Below are 19236 nucleotides of genomic sequence, written 5' to 3'. Positions count from 1 at the left end.
CCAGAATAGAAAGAGGAGTGGGAGGCCACGGTGCACAACTGAGTAAGAGGACAAGTACATTAGAGTGTCTAGTTTGAGAAACAGATTCCTCACAAGTCCTCAACTGGCAGATTCATTAAATAGTACCCGCAAAACACCAGTCTCAACATCAACAGAAGAGGCGACTCCGGGATGCTGGCCTTCTAGGCAGAGTTGCAAAGAAAAAGCCATATCTCAGACTGGCCAATAAAAATAAAAGATTAAGATGGACAAAAGAATACAGACACTGGACAGAGGAACTCTGCCTAGAAGGCCAGCATCCCGGAGTCACCTCTTCACTGTAGACGTTGAGACTGGTGTTGGAGGGATGGTTGCTGATAATGGGCCTCTGTACGCCTATGTAGATATTCCATTCAAAATCTGCCATTTCCAGCTACAATAGTCATTTACAACATTAACAATGTATACACTGTATTTCTGATCAATTTGATGTTATTTTAACTGACAAAAAATGTGCTTCTTATTCAAAAACAAGGAACTTTCTATGTGACCCCAAACTTTTGAATGGTGTATATGTGTATATATATATATATTCTGGCATTGTGTGTAAAAAAACATTTATAAAAAAAGGGATTATGTGTGTATTGTTTTGCTAGATATTACTGCAAATCTGTGTACAAGACCGATAAACTTTGATTTGCACACACTCGCTCATGGAGCTCTGATACTCACGCAGGAATGTGGATTATTTCCTGGGTTTGGGGTACGAGGTAAAAACAGGACGCAGAGAGGGTAAGAAGTGAGTGAAAATTGATACTCCCTTGTCCAGGCGTATAGAAGCATTGTCCTTAGCATCACACACATGTGATATCTTTATTCAGTTCCTGTCTAACACATACACCCAGCCACCAAAACATCCATCCAGTTCTTATCTTCCTCTGGTTTTAGTTCAGTCCTTTCATCTCTGTCGTTATCATATGAGTTGTTATGTATCATATGTATGCGTATTTCCTCTGTAAGTTGAAATATAAAAATATTATCATAAATGCTTCCCACTGGTGTTTGGAGATACTGAACATATGATGAGAGTTATTTTGTCTGAAATGTTCACTGCGTTCAAAATGTTCCTTCAGATAATATAGTAATATGTTGGAAACTGAGGCATTTACACCATCATCTCCTATACTGTGGAAAGACTGTTCCACCTTTCTACCACATGGTGGCAAGATATCCACATTGTTATATCATCCTTCCTCTGTCAATGAATTTGACATTCAACTGTTGACATCCAACAGCAACTGAAACCCAGCCGGAGGATTTCACCCACATTAGCATCCTTTTCATTTGTAACACTCATATGCCTCCCAAATAAAACCCTACTGATTATATAAACTCCAAAAAACTATTTTTATCTCTTGCCAAGACCTTATGAATGCGAGATAATTCTACAATCCTATAGAATAAATCCCAATCCCCCACAATATAAACTATATTTTACCCTAAATAATGAGCAGTCTTTAGTCAATCTTGATTGCGCATAAACATTTACCAAATATAATCATCTTCATTTGGATAGAAGATACCCACATCTCCAAGATTATGAAAGAGAAAAAGCATCCAGCTCCAGTATAGCATGATGATTGTGAGAACTGGAGGAGGGGGTGAGAGAGAGGGGGGGGGATTGAGGGAAGGAGAGAGCATGTTTATTTAAGTTTTTCGTCTCCCGTCTCAGACAGAGTACAGACTACAGAGAATAATGAGAAACAGATCTTGCAAGGGAGGGAGAGGGGGGGGGGGGGGGAGCCTGGGAGAGCAAGGGGAGGAACATGGAGGAGGGAAAAGAAATAGGCTGAGATGGTAATGGGAGTAGGAAAGGAGGATGACAAGACAGAGGGGGAAAATCATGTAAACACCACAGGAAACAGCCTCGCCTCCTTATGCTCCCTGAATGACAGCGAAGCATCATGGTCCTTCTTATGACAGAGAGCACAGGGACATACAGTGAGGCCACAGCAAGGAGGAACAGCCCACCAGCCAAACATCTGGCTCAAGAGGGTCACTTCATTACTTTTATTACACTCGAGTTGATACCTTTAAAAAGTTTGGTGATTGAGGGACTGAGCGAAAACAGAAAACTTCTGGAAATACAAGGATGTACTGTCAAACTGTCGGAGGAAATGTAGCCAATAATCTATAGGCTATGGCCTACTTAACATATTAGTTATGTTAAGAACTGGGTAAAAGTAAAAAAAAATAACTTAAACTAAGCACAGTATGTGAAAAGAAACATCCCGGCTCATGGACATAGGCAGGGGGAAAAGAGGAGAGGGGAGGGTGAGAGGGTCTCATTGACTGACAAACGAAATGTCCAATTGAGATCGAGTAACGGTCCAAACTGGGCTGGGTAACCCACCCAAAAGCAATTAAGGGTAAAGGACGACAAAATATTTGATACACTTTTTTTTCTGGTCGGATAGAAGAAAGGATGGCGGCAGAGCATTAGAATTAAAGACTGATAGATAGCCTGTGATGGAATAGATAGATACCGGTCCTATGGCTAACAGACTTCAAAGAACTCAACGATATATTTATTTAAATCTGTCTTCTCCAAAACTTCGAATGAAATAGATTTATAGCTTGGTAGTGGGTTTCTGATCCGTCCAAAGTAACTTATAAACGGAAGACATTGTAAAAAGTTACAGAAGGAGCATAGCGACCACAATCCGGATGACAAGAACAATTTGGGCAAATGTGACTCCTACCCTTGCAGATAACCTCCTACATACATTTTGGGAAATCGTCGATGTTTTCCCAAAAAGGACCAAGGAAATTATCATTATCAGATAACACAGCAGATCTGTTCAACTGGGAGTTCTCTTCATCAGTTTCGCAGACTTTTTTCGCTTGCTGTGGGGATGGGGGCTGCGCCGGGTTCTGGTTGGGAGGAGGGGGAGTTCGAGTTCAAGTTGGTTTTTGAGGAGGACCCGACGCGCCAACTCCGGGGCCCATCCCCGCAGTGCAACGCGGACCAGGAGCACACTATCGTGGGGGAGAGGACAGAGAGCGCCCTGTCGCTCCTAGAGTCGAGCAATACTGGTTAGAACCATTTTTTGAATAGTGTTTGTGAATGTGGGAGAGATTGACCGAAAGAGAGATTGATAGATAAGGAAAGGAAGATTGAAGGCCGTTCAATGGTCCCCAATGTAGACAACTCATCCACAACGTAGAGACATTCCTCTGTGTGTGGTGTATGTAATGTGAATGATTTATTTGACTTGTTGTGAGTACTTTATCATTTATTTGTACAATTATTAGGCCTAATGTTCTCTCTCTCTCTACCCGGGTATAGATGAGTTATGTGTCTGATCAGGGCTCTCCAAACCTGTTCTTTGAGAGCTACCCTCCTGTAGGTTTTCACTCCAACACCAGTTGTAACTAACCTGATTTGGTTGATCAACCAGCTAATTATTAGAATCAGGCACGCTAGATTGTGGTTGGATTGAAAAACTACAGGACAGTAGTTCTCCAGGGACAGGGTTGGAGAGCCCCGGTCTGGATGTACTGTATGTGCACACGTGCTTATCTGTGTCTGGGGGATGTGTGTTCATGTGCATGGAGTTTGTGTGTTTTGTAGCCTACTATGTGTGCTGTGTATTGCATGCTTTTGTGTGTGTGTGTGTGTGTGTGTGTGTGTGTGTGTGTGTGTGTGTGTGTGTGTGTGTGTGTGTGTGTGTGTGTGTGTGTAAGAGCAGAACTCAATGTGGTTTTAATCAGCTGTGCGTGTGAGTGGAGTTAACAGCTGCCATCTGGATGGAACCGCAATCTCTGTTTACTGAGCATGCACCACATACACACCTCCCTCTCCTCTCCCTCCATTCTCCCTCTCCTCTCCCTCCATTCTCCCTCTCCTCTCCCTCCGTTCTCCCTCCATTCTCCCTCTCCTCTCCCTCCGTTCTCCCTCCATTCTCCCTCTCCTCTCCCTCCGTTCTCCCTCTCCTCTCCCTCCGTTCTCCCTCCGTTCTCCCTCTCCTCTCCCTCCGTTCTCCCTCTCCTCTCCCTCCGTTCTCCCTCCATTCTCCCTCTCCTCTCCCTCCGTTCTCCCTCTCCTCTCCCTCCCTCCGTTCTCCCTCTCCTCTCCCTCCCTCCGTTCTCCCTCTCCTCTCCCTCCCTCCGTTCTCCCTCTCCTCTCCCTGCGTTCTCCCTCCATTCTCCCTCTCCTCTCCCTCCGTTCTCCCTCCATTCTCCCTCTCCTCTCCCTCCGTTCTCCCTCCATTCTCCCTCTCCTCTCCCTCCGTTCTCCCTCTACTCTCCCTCCGTTCTCCCTCTCCCTCTCCTCTCCTCTCCCTCTACTCTCCCTCTGCTCTCCATCTACTATCCCTCTCCTCTCCCTCCGTTCTCCCTCTCCTCTCCTTCCGTTCTCTCTCTCCTCTCCCCCTCTCTCCTTTCCCCTTTCAGCTTTTGATACGCACCCCTCTCACCCACTAAAGTATTTATTTCCTGCCCACACTGGCATACACGTATACCACACCCCAACCTAGGGATGTTACCACGGTGTATACTGTACCTTGTAACTGATGCACTAGGCTGACCAATGATCCATACTGGACAGTGATGGACACAGTGCTCTACAGTGAACCTAACTGTCCCGTACTGTCTATTGCACCACAGTAGGGAAATGTTTGATGTAAAAACACAAATAAGGAACATTTACTTACCTATTTGATAATCAACCTTAAGCCCCCTCTACATTATTTCTGAAGCACTAGAGTTAGGGTATGTTTTTTATAGTTGTAGTGCACATAACTGGTTACTCTGAAACTTTAATGTATTCTAGATCTGTACCATCTCTTTACAGTGAACTCAGTAGGCTAAAGCTTACCATGTCAACCTGTAACTGGGAGACTACTAACAACCCTCTCCAACATTTTTGTTTGGTCACAGACAGCCACCTGGATACCACTCACGTAGGCCAGCCAATCGGCATCCCTACCCCACTGTATTCTTCAGCCAGTCAAAGGGCTGGAATGCATTCCCCGCCCCCCAGACGTGCCTTGGTGAGGGAGTTCAGTGGGACCTATGAGAGCCTTCCAGCGAGATCTGTACAGGTGAGCGGATCGGAGATGTCCAGTTACTCTCCTGGTCAGTGAGAGTGGGACAGTGACTCATAAATGTATGTCATAAATGATGCTAAAAGCCATACAGTTCCCTACAGTATGGTTGCCTGACGACTCCAACAATTATTCCGCTGCTCTATGTTCGCAACATACTTCAGTCTGAGACTGTCATCATTGAAGTCATTTGTGGTGAAAATGAAGGGTGTTCTACAAAAGAAAGTAATCAGCGATTGGATCATCAGTAACCAATCAGAGTATAAAAGCCAATTACGAATGTTTATTTATTTTAATGATATTTTAATGATTTCGTGATATCCAAATATGATCTTGTCTTATCGCTGCAACTCCCCAACGGGCTCGGGAGAGGCGAAGGTTGAGTCATGCGTCCTCTGAAACATGACCTGCCAATCCGCTCTTCTTAACACTTGCCCGCTCAACCCGGAAGCCAGCTGCACCAATGTGTCGGAGGAAACACCGTTCACCTGACAACCGAATTCAGCCTGCAGGCGCCCGGCCCGCCACAAGGAGTCGCTAGAGCGCAATGAGCCAAGTAAAACCCCCCCGGCCAAGTCCTCCCCTAACCCGGACGACGCTGGGCCAATTGTGCGCCGCCCTATGGTACTCCTGGTCACGGCCGTTGTGACACAGCTTGGGATCGAACTCGGGTCTGTAGTGACGCCTCAAGCACTGCGATGCAGTGCCATTGACCGCTGCGCCCCTGACAAATATTCTAAATGCAGCTTTACCCATGTGTGTTCTGGCTCTGGCCCAACCCATCAGTTTATGACCAATCAGAACGGTTAGAATGTGTTTGCATTCTAGAAATTGTTGGGGAGGTACTCAGATCCTGACTCATTGCAGAGAAGACACTAACGACCGTGGGGGTGGCGTAGCGTTTCACCGGAGCAAGGTGTTTGGTTAGCCAGGCAAACACTATGGTCTCTGCATTTCACTATTGTTAATGTTCTAACTTATCTGTCTCTCTCTCTCTCCCATCTCTCTCCCAGGTGTCAGAGTCCCGTGTGTTGGAGTGCCCTAGCATCCAGATCACCACTATCTCCCCAGAGGATGACACTGCCCCAGCAGGAAGTAACTTCTGGGACACAGGGGGTGGATGGGACAGGGAGCGCCTCTACCTTCCCCTAATGGACCCATTCTGCTACCGCGAAGGCAGCACCGGCGCTGGGTCCCTGAGCCCAAGCCCTGCCTCCAGCCCCTCCTCTCGCGGCTGGCTCAGTCCTGCGTCCAGCTGTGATTCGCTGCTGGTGGAGGAGGAGGAGCTCAATGAGGTCACCTCCCATTTCTGCCTGTCACCCTCCTCCCGGCCCACCTCACCGGGGGGTAAGAAGCGCAGGAACTCCCCTCTGGCCTCCCCCTGCACGTCCCGCAGGAGCAGCTACTCAGAGGACCACTCCTGTACCCTGGAGGGAGAAGACTCCACCTCTCAGTCACAGGCTCACAACAGCAGCTTTGAGCTGAGCATTCCACAGAAAACTAGGAAGACGTCACTGGAGCAGGTAAGGTGGCTGGCTGGTGGTTCTTAGAACTTAGGTTCCATAGAGGTTTGTCTTGTTTCTCAACCAGAAATCCCTGGTTTGTGTCCTCCAGGTCTCCCCCAGGGATGTGGAGCAGGAGCAGGGTCCAGCCCATAGCTCCCACTGCCCACTGCCAGAGCCACTGCAGCAAAGGAGAGAGGTTGCATCCATGGGCATGGACTACCTGTCTGTGCCCCCTGCTCTGGGCTGGGGGAGGACCAGAGCCAGCGCCCACAGCCCTCTGTTCAGGTTACACACTATGTTTATACAGTATCCCTCAATACTGTGTTGACTTGCCATTATTATTGTTTGGATGGCCAGGATAACCCGCTCCGCCCACACATCTGACAAGTCCATTGTTCTTACAGATCCAATGCTCTGCCGCCACTTGATTGGCCACTGCCAACTCAGTTTGACCAATATGAGTTGCGTATCGAGGTGCAGCCCCGCCCACACCACCGAGCCCACTACGAGACAGAAGGAAGCAGAGGAGCCGTCAAGGCATCACCAGGGGGACATCCGGTTGTTACGGTAAAATAAATGGATTAAATTAAAGAAAGTTTGATTTGTTTATGGCTTCAATCCCAGACTAACATATACAGTATTTATCTAAACAATAGCTCTCTTTTCTGTCTCTCCCAGCTGACTGGGTACACAGAGAGACAGCCCCTCTCTTTGCAGGTGTTTGTGGGAACAGCTGATGACAGGTCCATCCGGCCTCATCCTTTCTATCAGATACACAGGTAGGTTACCGTGCAACAATACACCAATCAATCTATGATAGTATGTGCTACATCAGTGTTTTTGTTTTTATTGTTAAGATGCTTCTTTTGATCCTCAGGGTAACAGGTAAGATGGTGGGTACTGCCAGTCAGGAGAGTGTACAGGCTGGCACCAAAATCCTGGACATCCCCCTCAACCCAGAGACCAACATGACTGCCCTGTGAGTATCTAACAGAGAGATAAAGCTCATAGGTATCAACGGCTTTGTATGGGGTAACCAAGTAGGCAGAAAGAATAGCTTTCCTGTATGTGTGTATGTACTATGATCCACTTTTACGTGGTATTTTGCACTGTGTGAGTGTCTGTCTGTGTGCTGAGTATAACAGCCTATCTCTGTTTCAGCATTGACTGCGCTGGCATTCTGAAGCTGAGGAACTCGGACATCGAGCTGAGGAAAGGAGAGACAGATGTAGGGAGGAAAAACACGCGTGTGCGCCTAGTGTTCCGTACCCACCTCCCCCTTGGCCCTCCCGTGGGCCCGCCTGGACGGATGCTGGTCCTGCAGGTTACCTCCGTGCCTATTGAGTGCTGTGAGTATGGCAGGTAGCCTAGCGGTTAGAGCGTTGGGCCAGTAACTGAAGGGTTGCTGGTTTGAATACCTGAGTCAACAAGGTGAAACATCAGTTGATGTCCCTTTGAACAAGGCACCTAATCCTAATTTGCTCCAGGGGTGCTGTACTACTATGGCTGACCCTGTAAAACAACAGATTGTGACAATGTAAAACATGTTTTTTTCCCCTCCCTGTCCAGTCTCTTACTTTGAGCTTGTATTTTGATAAGGTTTCTGAATATCCTAGTGAATCATCTGTATTCTGTCCTCTCTCTCTGTGTCGCCTCAGCCCAGCGCTCTGCTCAGGAGCTGCCAGCGGTGGAGTCAGTCAGTGTCACATCGTGCTCTGTGGAAGGAGGGGAGGAGCTACTGTTGGGTGGATCTAACTTCCTGCCCATGTCCAGAGTGCTTTTTATGGAAAGAGGGACAGGTAAGGGGTTCGGGATAGGGGAAGTTAGAAGTTAGGGAAAATAGGATTTTTAATGGAAATTAATCTTAGGTCCCCACAAAGATAGGATAACATAACATTTGTGTGCGTGCATGTTTGTGTTCTTCTTTTCTTCAATGTGCACCATCCATGAAATTAGGTATAATTAATATCCGTATTTACCAGATGGAAAGCTACAGTGGGAAGAGGAGGCACATGTTGACCGTGACAACAGTAGTGAGGTAAATAGTATGTTTCTGGGTGTATTTGTGTTTGAGTGCACATGTATTAAAACTGTAATGTACATTGTTCATATTGTCATCCCACAGTGCTTGCTGTGTGTGCAAATTCCAGCCTATGGTGACCTGTCTGTGAACCGCCCAGTATCTGTGTGCCTTTACGTCTCCAACGGGAAGAGGAAAAGAAGCAGCACTCACTGTTTCAAGTACCTGCCGGGTGAGTCTCCTTCACTTCATCCGTCAGTCTCTCAGCTGAGACTGGAACTATCTTTGATGTTTTTGGTTCATTTTGAACAATTTATCCTGATGGTATTTATCTACGAGGTTAGGGGCTTATTACCACTTATTTTCTCTCTCTCTCTCTCTCTCTCTCTCTCTCTCTCTCTCTCTCTCTCTCTCGCCCTCAGTCATGTTTAAAGAGGACGACCCTCTGCTGTCGCGTCCCTCTGTCTTGCCCCTGGAGGGGGTGACACTCTGCTCCATGGGGGGGCCCAGCAGGGTGGACAGGGGTCTGCACCTGAGGAATGATCCCACGCCCAAGGAGAGAGGGCTGGCTTTGCACCTGCCCCCCTACCCTTCAGCCTACTCTCCCCCCTACCAAGGCCATGGCTACCAGGAGGAGTACTGCCACAAGCCTGAAGCTGTGGGTGACAGCATAGGTTCTCTGTCAGAAAGACGCCCCAGCTTTGAGAACTTGGAGCTGGGCTTCACCGAGTTACTGCCTCCCCTGTACCCCAGAATCTCCCAGCCTCCCTCTCCCTCCCCATGGCTGGACTCCCCATACCTGTCCTCCTCCCCCTCTCCCTCCCACTCCTCCTCTCTGAGTCCCTTCCCTGCAAGCAGCCCCATCTCCTCCTCTCTTCCCCCCATGACTACCTCACCCTACCCCCACTACCCCTACCCTCAGGAGGTCTGCCCCTCGCCTCCTTCCAACCCCAGCCCGTATCAGGACTTTTACCCACCACCGTACTCCCACGACGAGGTATGGGACCACCAGGGCAGGGGACCTCGGGAAAGGGAAGCTCAGACTGGGTCTAAAATGCAAACGACCCCCCTGGAATTTGCCAGCTCATCATCTATTCACCACATTACATTAGAGGAAGGTGAGAAGTTTGCATGTACAGTACGAAGTTCTAATTGGTATTGATCTCCATTGTTACAAGAATAGCAATACATATAATATAACATTTCTGATTGATTGATATACAGCATAAATTAATGTATAAACTTCTGACTGGCTGCTGTGTCTTTTTGACTACAGTGAATGAGTTCATAGGAGAAGACATCAGATCGTTCCAGTCGGGCTCACAGATGGACAGCCAACCAGGATGACAAGCTCAGTACTGTCTTGTTCAGTTGTTATAGTATGAAGCGCATTATTGCTACCATATCACACCTTTTCCTATGCACTTGGTTTATGATGTATTGCTCAAATATGACAATACTGAATGGGGATTAAATGGCAAGGGCACAGTTGTAAGTATGATTACGGATACATTTTACAGTTTATATAAGGGAGACTAATGTTTTTAACCAGTTTTCAACATAAATTATACAAGTAAATGTGTGTTATTGGTCTGTTTGTGGATATAGTTTTGTGTGTGCTTGAATAGCCGATCTCTCTCCTCCTGAGAGTAACATCTATTATCACTGAAGCTAAATAAATTTCATTAGGCCCATGTATGCATACAGCCTAAAGCTAGGCTAGAGAGGCTGAGTGAATGCAGTCTGGACTCTATGGAGGAGGGTCATTGTGTCAGAGATGCTGTAGAAGGACAGATCTCCTGCCCTGTGATCCAGGTACTCTCTTATCCTGGAGGACTCAGGGGCAGATAGAGACTAAACTATGTTGTTATGTAGGAAACTACAGGCTTACTTGATGCAGAGTAAATTCCAGGACTTCTCATTATGAGGCCAAACTGGCTTCTGGACCAAAGCTCGTCCTCCTGATGTCCTTGTATAAGACTGGTATGTAGGGCCTCTTCCCTCTGCACTCTACCTCCCAGTAACAGCAGCCTCTCTACACACCACCTGGATACTGTGAAACCTCTCTGTGTGGTTGAGGCACGGTTTGGGCTCCTTCATTGTCACTTCCTGGTCTCTTTCAGTCAGGTGGAGATTGTAGAATGCTGTGTTTGGATCCAATGTGAGCTGACAGAAATCTATGGCGAGAGGAGAGGGAGGAAACAGAACAGAGGTATTTACAACATGTGATTAGTGTAGAATAGACCTTACATTGTGTGTAATAACATACGTTTATACTTTCATTTTAGCTGGTTTCTTTAGCAACAGTGTCTCCTGGTGACAGTGAAGAAAGACATGGATGCACAATTGAATGAAATATATTATTGATTTTAGATACATTTGTGAAGTATTTCTCTGAGAAGACAGATACTCACATTGTAAGAATTCCTCTTGTCTGGGGCTCTGGGGTGTACACAATCTCCATTGTATTGACTGCAGATGGGGAAAGTTTTCAATTAATAACATCAAAGGGCTCAATGTGATTGGGTGGACGTGGCAGGGCCAGGCTCCCCAGTGGGTGGGCCTGTGTCAACCCAGGCCCACCCATGCCCACACCTCTGATAAACAAAGGGCTATCAACAATTATGCACCAATCCATTTTAGAAAAACGATTGAAGAGCAATACCATTTTTTTTCCTCCAGTTTTATGAAATAGGTTATGTACCACTGCCAACTTCTATTTATGTAGTGGTGTGGAATATCAGACATATCAGTGTCACACCTGCTCTTAAAATCTGAAGCCAATTCTCTTTCAGGATGTCTTCATGTCTCTCTGTTAGTTCAGACCGATAGGTCTGACCCACAGGGACACTGGATTGGTCTGGAGTTTCAGGAGGGGCGTATAGAGACGGCCATATCTACAGAGGGAACAGTGAGAGGATACAAAATGATACAAGTTAGAAATCCATCAACATGCAATCATTGTGTTTTTTTAAATTTTTTATTTACATGTAATACTTGATAATACCTGGAGGAAAGTGATCCTCTGTGTGTGAAAGGTGCTCCAGCTCAGTGTTTCTTCCTCAGCTCAGCTGCCTGCTCCAGTCTCTGTCATTGAGATATCCTCCACAATCTAATGAGAAAGACACTGCTTAGAAAATCGCCCTACCCTGAGATGGATTAGCGAAACAGACAAAAAGCTCGTCACAAACCGGGATATCCTTGGTCCTATCCATATACAGTGCCTTCGGAAAGTATTCAGACCCCTTTACTTTTTCACATTTGTTACATTACAGCCTTGTTCTAAAATGGATTAAATGAAACAAATTCCTCTGCAACCTACACAGAATACCCCATAATGACAAAGTGAAAACAGGTTATTACGTAAGTATTCAGACCCTTTGCTATGAGACTTGAAATTGAGCTCAGGTGCATCCTGTTTCCATTGATCATCCTTGAGATGTTTCTACAACTTGATTGGAGTCCACCTGTGGTAAATTCAATTGATTGGACATGATGTGGAAAGGAAAACACCTGTCTATATAAGGTCCACAGATGACAGTGCATGTCAGAGCAAAAACTAAGTCATGAGGTCAAAGGAATTGTCCGTAGAGCTCCGAGACAGGCACCGATCTGGGGAAGGGTACCAAAAAATGTCTGCAGCATTGAAATTCCTCTGAGATGGGAAAATCTTCCAGAAGGACAACCCATCTCTGCAACACTACACCAATCAGGCCTTTATGGTAGAGTGGCCAGGTGGAAGCCAATCCTCAGTAAAAGGCACATGACAGCCTGCTTGGAGTTTGCCAAAAGGCACCAAAAGACTCAGACCATGAGAAACCAGATTCTCTGGTCTGATGAAACCAAGATTGAACTCTTTGGCCTGAAGGCCAAGTGTCACGTCTGGAGGAAACCAGACACCATCCCTACGGTGAAGCATGGTGGTGGCAGCATCATGCTGTGGGGATGTTTTTCAGCAGCAGGGTCTGGGAGACTAGTCAGGATCGAGGCAAAGATGAACGGAGCAAAGTACAGAGAGATCCTTGATGAAAACCTGCTCCAGAGTGCTCAGGACCTCAGACTGGGGCGAAGGTTCACCTTCCAACAGGACAACGACCCTAAGCACACAGCCAAGACAATGCAGGAGTGGCTTCGGGACAAGTCTCTGAATGTCCTTGCGTGGCCCAGCCAGATCCCGGACTTGAACCCGATCGAACATCTCTGGAGAGACTTTAAAATAGCTGTGCAGCAACGCTCCCCATCCAACCTGACAGAGCTTGAGTGAATCTGCAGAGAAGAATGGGAGAAACTTCCCAAATACAGATGTGCCAAGCTTGTAGCGTCATACCCAAGAAGACTCAATGCTGTAATCGCTACCAAAGGTGCTTCAACAAAGTACTGAGTAAAGGGTCTGAATACTTATGTAAATGTGATATTTCATTTTTTTATTTTGATAAATTAGCAAAAATGTCTAAACCTGTTTTTGCTTTGTCATTGTGGGTAGATTGATGAGAGAAAAAAAACAATTTCATCAATTTTAGAATAAGGCTGTAAGATCACAAAATGTGGAAAAAGTCAAGGGGTCTGAATACTTTCCGAAGGCACTGTATGTGCGTAAAGCATGCACCGGACACAGGCTATGCAACCTCCATTGTTGACTGGAAGCAAATGGAGGAGGTGAGAAAGTGAACAGCTTGAAAGCCAGGGACCTGTAAGACAAAGGCATAACCTTGGGAGAAAAAGCTGCATTAGGATGTAACATCACTTTGGAGTCGCCAGGCGCAAGCTCCAAACAGGAAGAGAAATACCTAGTTAGTTGTACAACGGAATGCATTCAACGGAAATGTGTCTTCCACATTTAACCCAACCCCTCTGAATCAGAGAGGTGCGGGGTGCTGCCATAATCAACATCCACGTCATTGGCACCGGTGGAACAATGGTTTAACTGCCATGCTCAGGGGCAAAATAACAGATTTTTACCTTGGGGATTCGATCCAGCAACCTTTCGGTTACTGGCCCAACGCTCCTGTCCGCCAGGCTACCTGCCGCGTGTACTGAGAGCGCATGGAGATCCCCAACGGACTTGGCCGACACCAAGGCCATGAGCAGGGCAGTCTTGTAGGAAAAGACCTTCAGGTCCACAGACTCCAATGGTTCAAATTGAGGCTTTGATCCATGGAAGGTCCCAAAGGCTTAGAAACTGGTCTGAGCCGGCGCACGCCTTTCAGGAACCGCACCACCAGAGGACGAGACCCCGGGGTAGGGCTGTCTATCCTAAACTTGCGGACCTTGGGGTACTTGTTTAAAACACGCAAGTCCAGGATGGGACGCAACGTTCCATCGCTCTTGGGAACTAAGAAGTACCGGCTGCACCAACCGCTCTATACTTCTGACACTGGAACCACCCGAATAGCCTGCTTTTGAAGACGACAGGTGCTAGGACTGCCACGAATGGAGGAGGACGCACAGCAAACGGCAGGTGGTACCCCTTAGTCACTGTCCACATCACCCGTGGTGAAACTGCATATGCCCGCCACTGGACGGAACATGCTCCCAGTCTCCCATACATTATGTCCTTAATGGGCAGAGCGCCACCCTGAGGACTGGGATATTCTTTTTTTTGTCATTTTTTTTGTCTCCACCACCCTTGACAGCTATGTGTCTGAATGTGGGGAAGGATCTGTGTTTATTATGTCCACACCTGGACGATACCTCACTCTCGATACCCCTGAACACTGAGGAACCTTGGGTAGAAACAATGTGCTTACATGGTACAGCCATTCTGATACCCGGACCACACCGGATTCGGGGACTTCGGAAACCAGTAAGTTTCCCCCATTGACCGAGCCACTTGGGAGCACTGTTGCCACAGTAGATGCCTGAAGACCCTTCGCCAGCAGCCCCAATCTTTTCCACAAAGTCAGCCCTGACACCCAATGGAAGTTGAGCCCAGCTGGAAACAATGGTCACACAAACTGGTCTAAGCCAAAGCCTCCTGTGCGTGTTTCCACCCCAGACAGCACTCATGAGTATCTTTACCACATGCTCTAGGGCCCTCAAACTCAACTCTGGACCTCGAAGCCAGTTCAACTGCATTTTTTCATTGTTCCCCTCTAATCAGGGACTGATATAGACATGGGACACCAGGTGTGTTAAATTAATTATCAGGTAGAACAGAAAACCAGCAGTCTCTGGGCCTCGTAGGGTAAGAGTTGAGTACCCTTGTCCTTGGGCATAGTCGGAGGTTCAAAATCGGCTGGTTTGCCTGTTTGAACTTACTCTTACCACTGGCCGTCTTACTCAAGCTGGTTACACAAGCAGAGCAAAAAGTAGTTCAATTTTAGCAAACACAAAAACCGATACCAAGACCCAAAACTCACAACATCTAGGGGGACAAGTACCCTCTCCCCTCTAACAGACACCTAAGTCGGAGAACAAATGTTGAAAAGTTAGCAAATTGCGTGACACGTTCTTCCTTCAGGCGAGCTGAAGAGCAAAGAATTTAGGGAATTATTGCGAGCCCTAGTATTATACCCAGGAAGTGGGGCTTCGAGGGCATCCATTTTCCCGTTGGGTGTGATTTCTTCAGGTGAATATGATTGGTTGTTGATTCCCCATAGTATGTTATACCGAGTGACCGACTGAAAGGGAACTAGACATTTCATGTCAGCTTTCCAGGCATTGTTTGAAAATATACATTTCCACATATTTATTGAAAATAACCCACCTGATTTGATTGTTGTCTTGTGAATTTCCCAAAAACACTGCAGTAATTTGTCTCCCTCTATTGATAGCTTTAGTGTTACAGACAGGCATAAATGTGTATGTTTGATGCATTATTCTCCAGTCTCCAAATTAAGACCATGCATTTGTTGACAATATTTCCTTTTGCACACATAAAGAACACACCCTTTACATACGCAAGTATGTAAAAATACAGCACTTCCCTGTCTCCCTGTCATATACTATGGGGTGTGTGAATGCTATGACAAGCCCCACCTGTCTGTCTGTCTGTCTGTCTGTCTGACTGTCTTCTCTGCTGCAGCTGAGACGGTAGCATGGCTCCTGTGTTCATCCATCACACACAGCATACAGACACACTGCTGATCAGTACGACAGTAGAAGGTAGCAGATATTATCCTGTAGTTGCCTGGTGGCGTCAACCAGTGAATGCTTCTTTAGAGAGGGTGATTCCAAATGGCGCTGAAGGTGAGTCTCACAAAATATAGCCAGACACACCAAACAAGACTTCAGACCCAGCAGAGCAGCAGCATCTTCAGACCCAGCATAGCAGCAGCATCTTCAGGCCCAGCATAGCAGCAGCATCTTCAGGCCCAGCATAGCTTTGAACAGGAGGAGGAGTTTGGACTCCTAAGACTTTAACTTTCCTAACCATCTCTGCCAAAATGGTTTTCCTTTCCAGTTCTGGTCTTTTGGAAAAGGGGGGCAGCGGTATTCTCCTCAGCTTTGTTCAGCCTGGTCCCAGCAGCCTTCAATATAGACCACCCAGCTAACAATTCTAGGGGTAACGTTACCCGTAATGTTCCCCTAATGTTTGAATGTCCAGTTTTCCGTTATTCTATCAATGTTAGCAATAACTTTTTGTTGCATGTTTTGGTATTAGTTAGAACATTCTCTTAAAGTCAAACATAACTTATCTAGGACATAGTTACAATGTTCTCAGAATATACAACAATAATGTTCTAGACACGTTCTGTCCAGTTTTCTGAGGATTGGAGAATATTTCATCATTTTCACATCAAACCTACACAGAACTTTGGTTGCCATGTTCTCAGAATGTAAGATATTAAAGTTCTAGACATGTTTCATGGGTACGTTACAAGAGCATTTCTGTGTATCAGTTGTCAGGATGTCCCCTGAAGGTCCAAAGAAACGCCCCCCCCCCAAAAAATTTTTTTTTGCTAAATGACACATTACGCCTTGTTACTGTTGCCAAGCCCATGATTGGTGAAACACTGAACCACCCACAGCTCCATTTGTCTGTTGGCAAGGTTAGACATAATCACACAGTGATTCTTACATACAGTGTTCTCAACTTACGTATTTGACACACTTTGACATAAATGATTATGCTGTGCATGTTCATTTAAACAGTAATAATTATTCAACATGTCCTCATCTGGGATTTGAAATCAACACCTCTTCATTCACAACATTCAAATCTTCCTGCTACGCCACCATGTCTGTGTTAGTAATCAGTTAATATGACTGTTCTCTCATCAATCATTTGATTTACTTATTTCAACAATATAATTAAGGGTTGTTGGTGGGACATATTAACCTGTTTTAATAATACTCCTGAATCACTATGATCAAAACAAGTTTTTCTTGAGTGTACTTTTAACAGAGCTGAGATTTAATTTAAATTGCATTCACCCTATTGCTTACACCTATCAAGTTGTTTCAGATCTACACAAGTGCCGCATAGGAAGTAGGGGGTAGGGTTTCTTCTGGACAGGGCCCAACTATACTGGCGCAATAAACACATAGTGATATGTGTTTAAGGGATATATAATATCCCTTATTGGTGCAGTGGTTAAGGTGTTTGTCATTGGTGCTGGTGGGCTCAGTTAGAGACCCACTTAGGGACTCATCGTATTCTTAGCAATATATGTTAAAGTCATTATTTGGCAACAGTTACAACAAACCTATCTGATCTAATTCAAATTTGTTTCTAATTGAAAGATGGGAATTGATAGAATTCTAGATAACTGAGAATCTCAAAGATACCTATTTTTGAAATCCACACCACATACAGTATACCATGTAGTACAAACGTGTCTTTGATAAGTAATCACCTCAGCTCTCGTCATTGCATTTATATCTTTTTCAAGCATTGTGGTGACTGCATCATGATATGGGTAAGCTTGTAAAAGTTTTTCAGGATAAAAAAGAAATGAAAGGAAGCTAAGCACAGGCAAAATCCTAGAGGAAAACCTGGTTCAGTTTGCTTTCAAACAGACACTGGGAGATTAATTCACCTTTCAGCAGGACAATAACCTAAAACACAAGGCAAACTGACGTTGCTTACCAAGAAGACAATGTTCTTGAGTTACAGTTTTGACTTAAATCTACTTGAAAATCTATGGTATGAGCTGAAAATGGTTGTCTAGCAATGATCAACAACCAATTTGACAGAGCTTGAAGAATAATGGGCAAATGTTGCACAATCCAGGTGTGGAAAGCTCTTAGATTCCCAGCTAAACTCAGCAAAAAAAGAAACGTGCCTTTTTCAGGACCCTGTCTTTCAATGATAATTCGTAAAAATCCAAATAACTGCACAGATCTTAATTGTAAATGGTTTAAACACCGTTTCCTGTGCTTGTTCAATGAACCATAAGCAATTAATGAACATGCACCTGTGGAATGGTCGTTAAGACACTAACAGCTTACAGACAGTAGGCAACTAAAGTCACAGTTATGAAAACTTAGGACACTAAAGAGGCGTTTCTACTGACTCTGAAAAACACCAAAAGAAAGATGCCCAAGGTCCATGCTCATCTGCGTGAACGTGCCTTAGGCATGCTACAAGGAGGCATGAGGACTGCAGATGTGGCCAGGGCAATAAATTGCAATGTCCGTACTGTGAGATGCCTAAGACAGAGCTACAGGGAGACAGGACGGACAGCTGATCATCCTCACAGTGGCAGAGCACGTATAACAACACACAGCATCTCACAGCAAGAACTGGCAAATCAGGTGCAGTCCATGAGGAGAAGATGCACTGCAATACTTAATGCAGCTGGTGGCCACACCAGATATTGACTGTTACTTTTGATTTTGACCCCCCACTTTGTTCAGGGACACATTATTAAATTTCGGTTAGTCACATGTTTGTGGAACTTGTTCAGTTTATGTCTCAATTGTTGAATCTTATGTTCATACAAATATTTACACATGTTAAGTTTGCTGAAAATAAACGCAGTTGACAGTGAGAGGACGTTTATTTTTTTGCAGAGTTTATAATCACTGCCAGTGGTGGTTCTACAAAGTATTAACTAAGGAGTGTGAGTTCTTACATACATTAGATATTTCTGTATTTCATTTTCAATACATTTGCAAACATTTCTAAAAACATGTTTTTTGACTTTGTCATTAGGGGGTATTGTGTGAAGATGGGTGAGAAAAAAGTATATTTAATAATTTTGAATTCAGGCTGTAACAACAAACTGAATGAATACTTTCTCAAGGCACTGTAGGCCCTGTCCAGAAGAAACCCTAACCCCTCCTCCCTAGGCGGCACTTGGGTAGATCTGAAACAACTTGATAGGTGTAAGCAATAGGGTGAATGCACTTTAAATTAAATCTCAGCTCTGTTAAAAGTGCACTCAAGAAAATATTTTATTGATCATAGTGATTGAGTATTATTAGAACAGGTTAATATGCCCCACAAACATTAGACAACTACAGATGTAGGATGTTAATTTGAGCCAGTTTGCTACAGCAGGAAAATAATCCTGCAGCTTCAGGTAGTGAGAATTATTATGTGGATTATAATTAATGGATATTTTTTGTAGGGGTTAATGCATTTTACATTAGGGCAAATCAAGTCTGATATTTTTTTGTTAAAATTACAAACTTCAGAAGCCTTTTTAAACCTTGAGTACACAACAAGTTTGCATTT

General features: G+C 45.2%; 1 protein-coding gene across 1 annotated transcript; it reads left to right on the top strand.

The window, feature by feature from the left end:
* The first annotated feature begins 2120 nt into the window (after nt 1–2120).
* nfatc4 (nuclear factor of activated T cells 4) lies at nt 2121–10190 on the top strand. Its single transcript, XM_014140688.2, has 13 exons — nt 2121–3075; nt 4921–5084; nt 6101–6610; nt 6702–6877; nt 6997–7159; nt 7271–7371; nt 7470–7571; nt 7754–7941; nt 8251–8391; nt 8575–8630; nt 8718–8844; nt 9035–9730; nt 9889–10190. Exons 1-13 carry the CDS (start codon nt 2895–2897, stop codon nt 9957–9959), a joined length of 2676 nt encoding a protein of 891 aa, XP_013996163.1. The 5' UTR covers nt 2121–2894; the 3' UTR covers nt 9960–10190.
* The last annotated feature ends 9046 nt before the right edge of the window (nt 10191–19236 follow it).

This window comes from Salmo salar, chromosome ssa14, assembly GCF_905237065.1.
Source record: "Salmo salar chromosome ssa14, Ssal_v3.1, whole genome shotgun sequence".
Classification (NCBI taxonomy): domain Eukaryota; kingdom Metazoa; phylum Chordata; class Actinopteri; order Salmoniformes; family Salmonidae; genus Salmo; species Salmo salar.
This window is presented reverse-complemented; position numbering and strand designations above follow the sequence as displayed.

Coding starts and splice junctions, on each gene's coding strand:
- nfatc4 (XM_014140688.2), top strand. CDS start 2,895: ATGGGGGCTGCGCCGGGTTCTGGTTGGGAGGAGGGGGAGTTCGAGTTC. Junction 7,572..7,753: donor GAGACCAACATGACTGCCCT/GTGAGTATCTAA, acceptor TCTCTGTTTCAG/CATTGACTGCGCTGGCATTC. Junction 8,392..8,574: donor TTTTATGGAAAGAGGGACAG/GTAAGGGGTTCG, acceptor CGTATTTACCAG/ATGGAAAGCTACAGTGGGAA.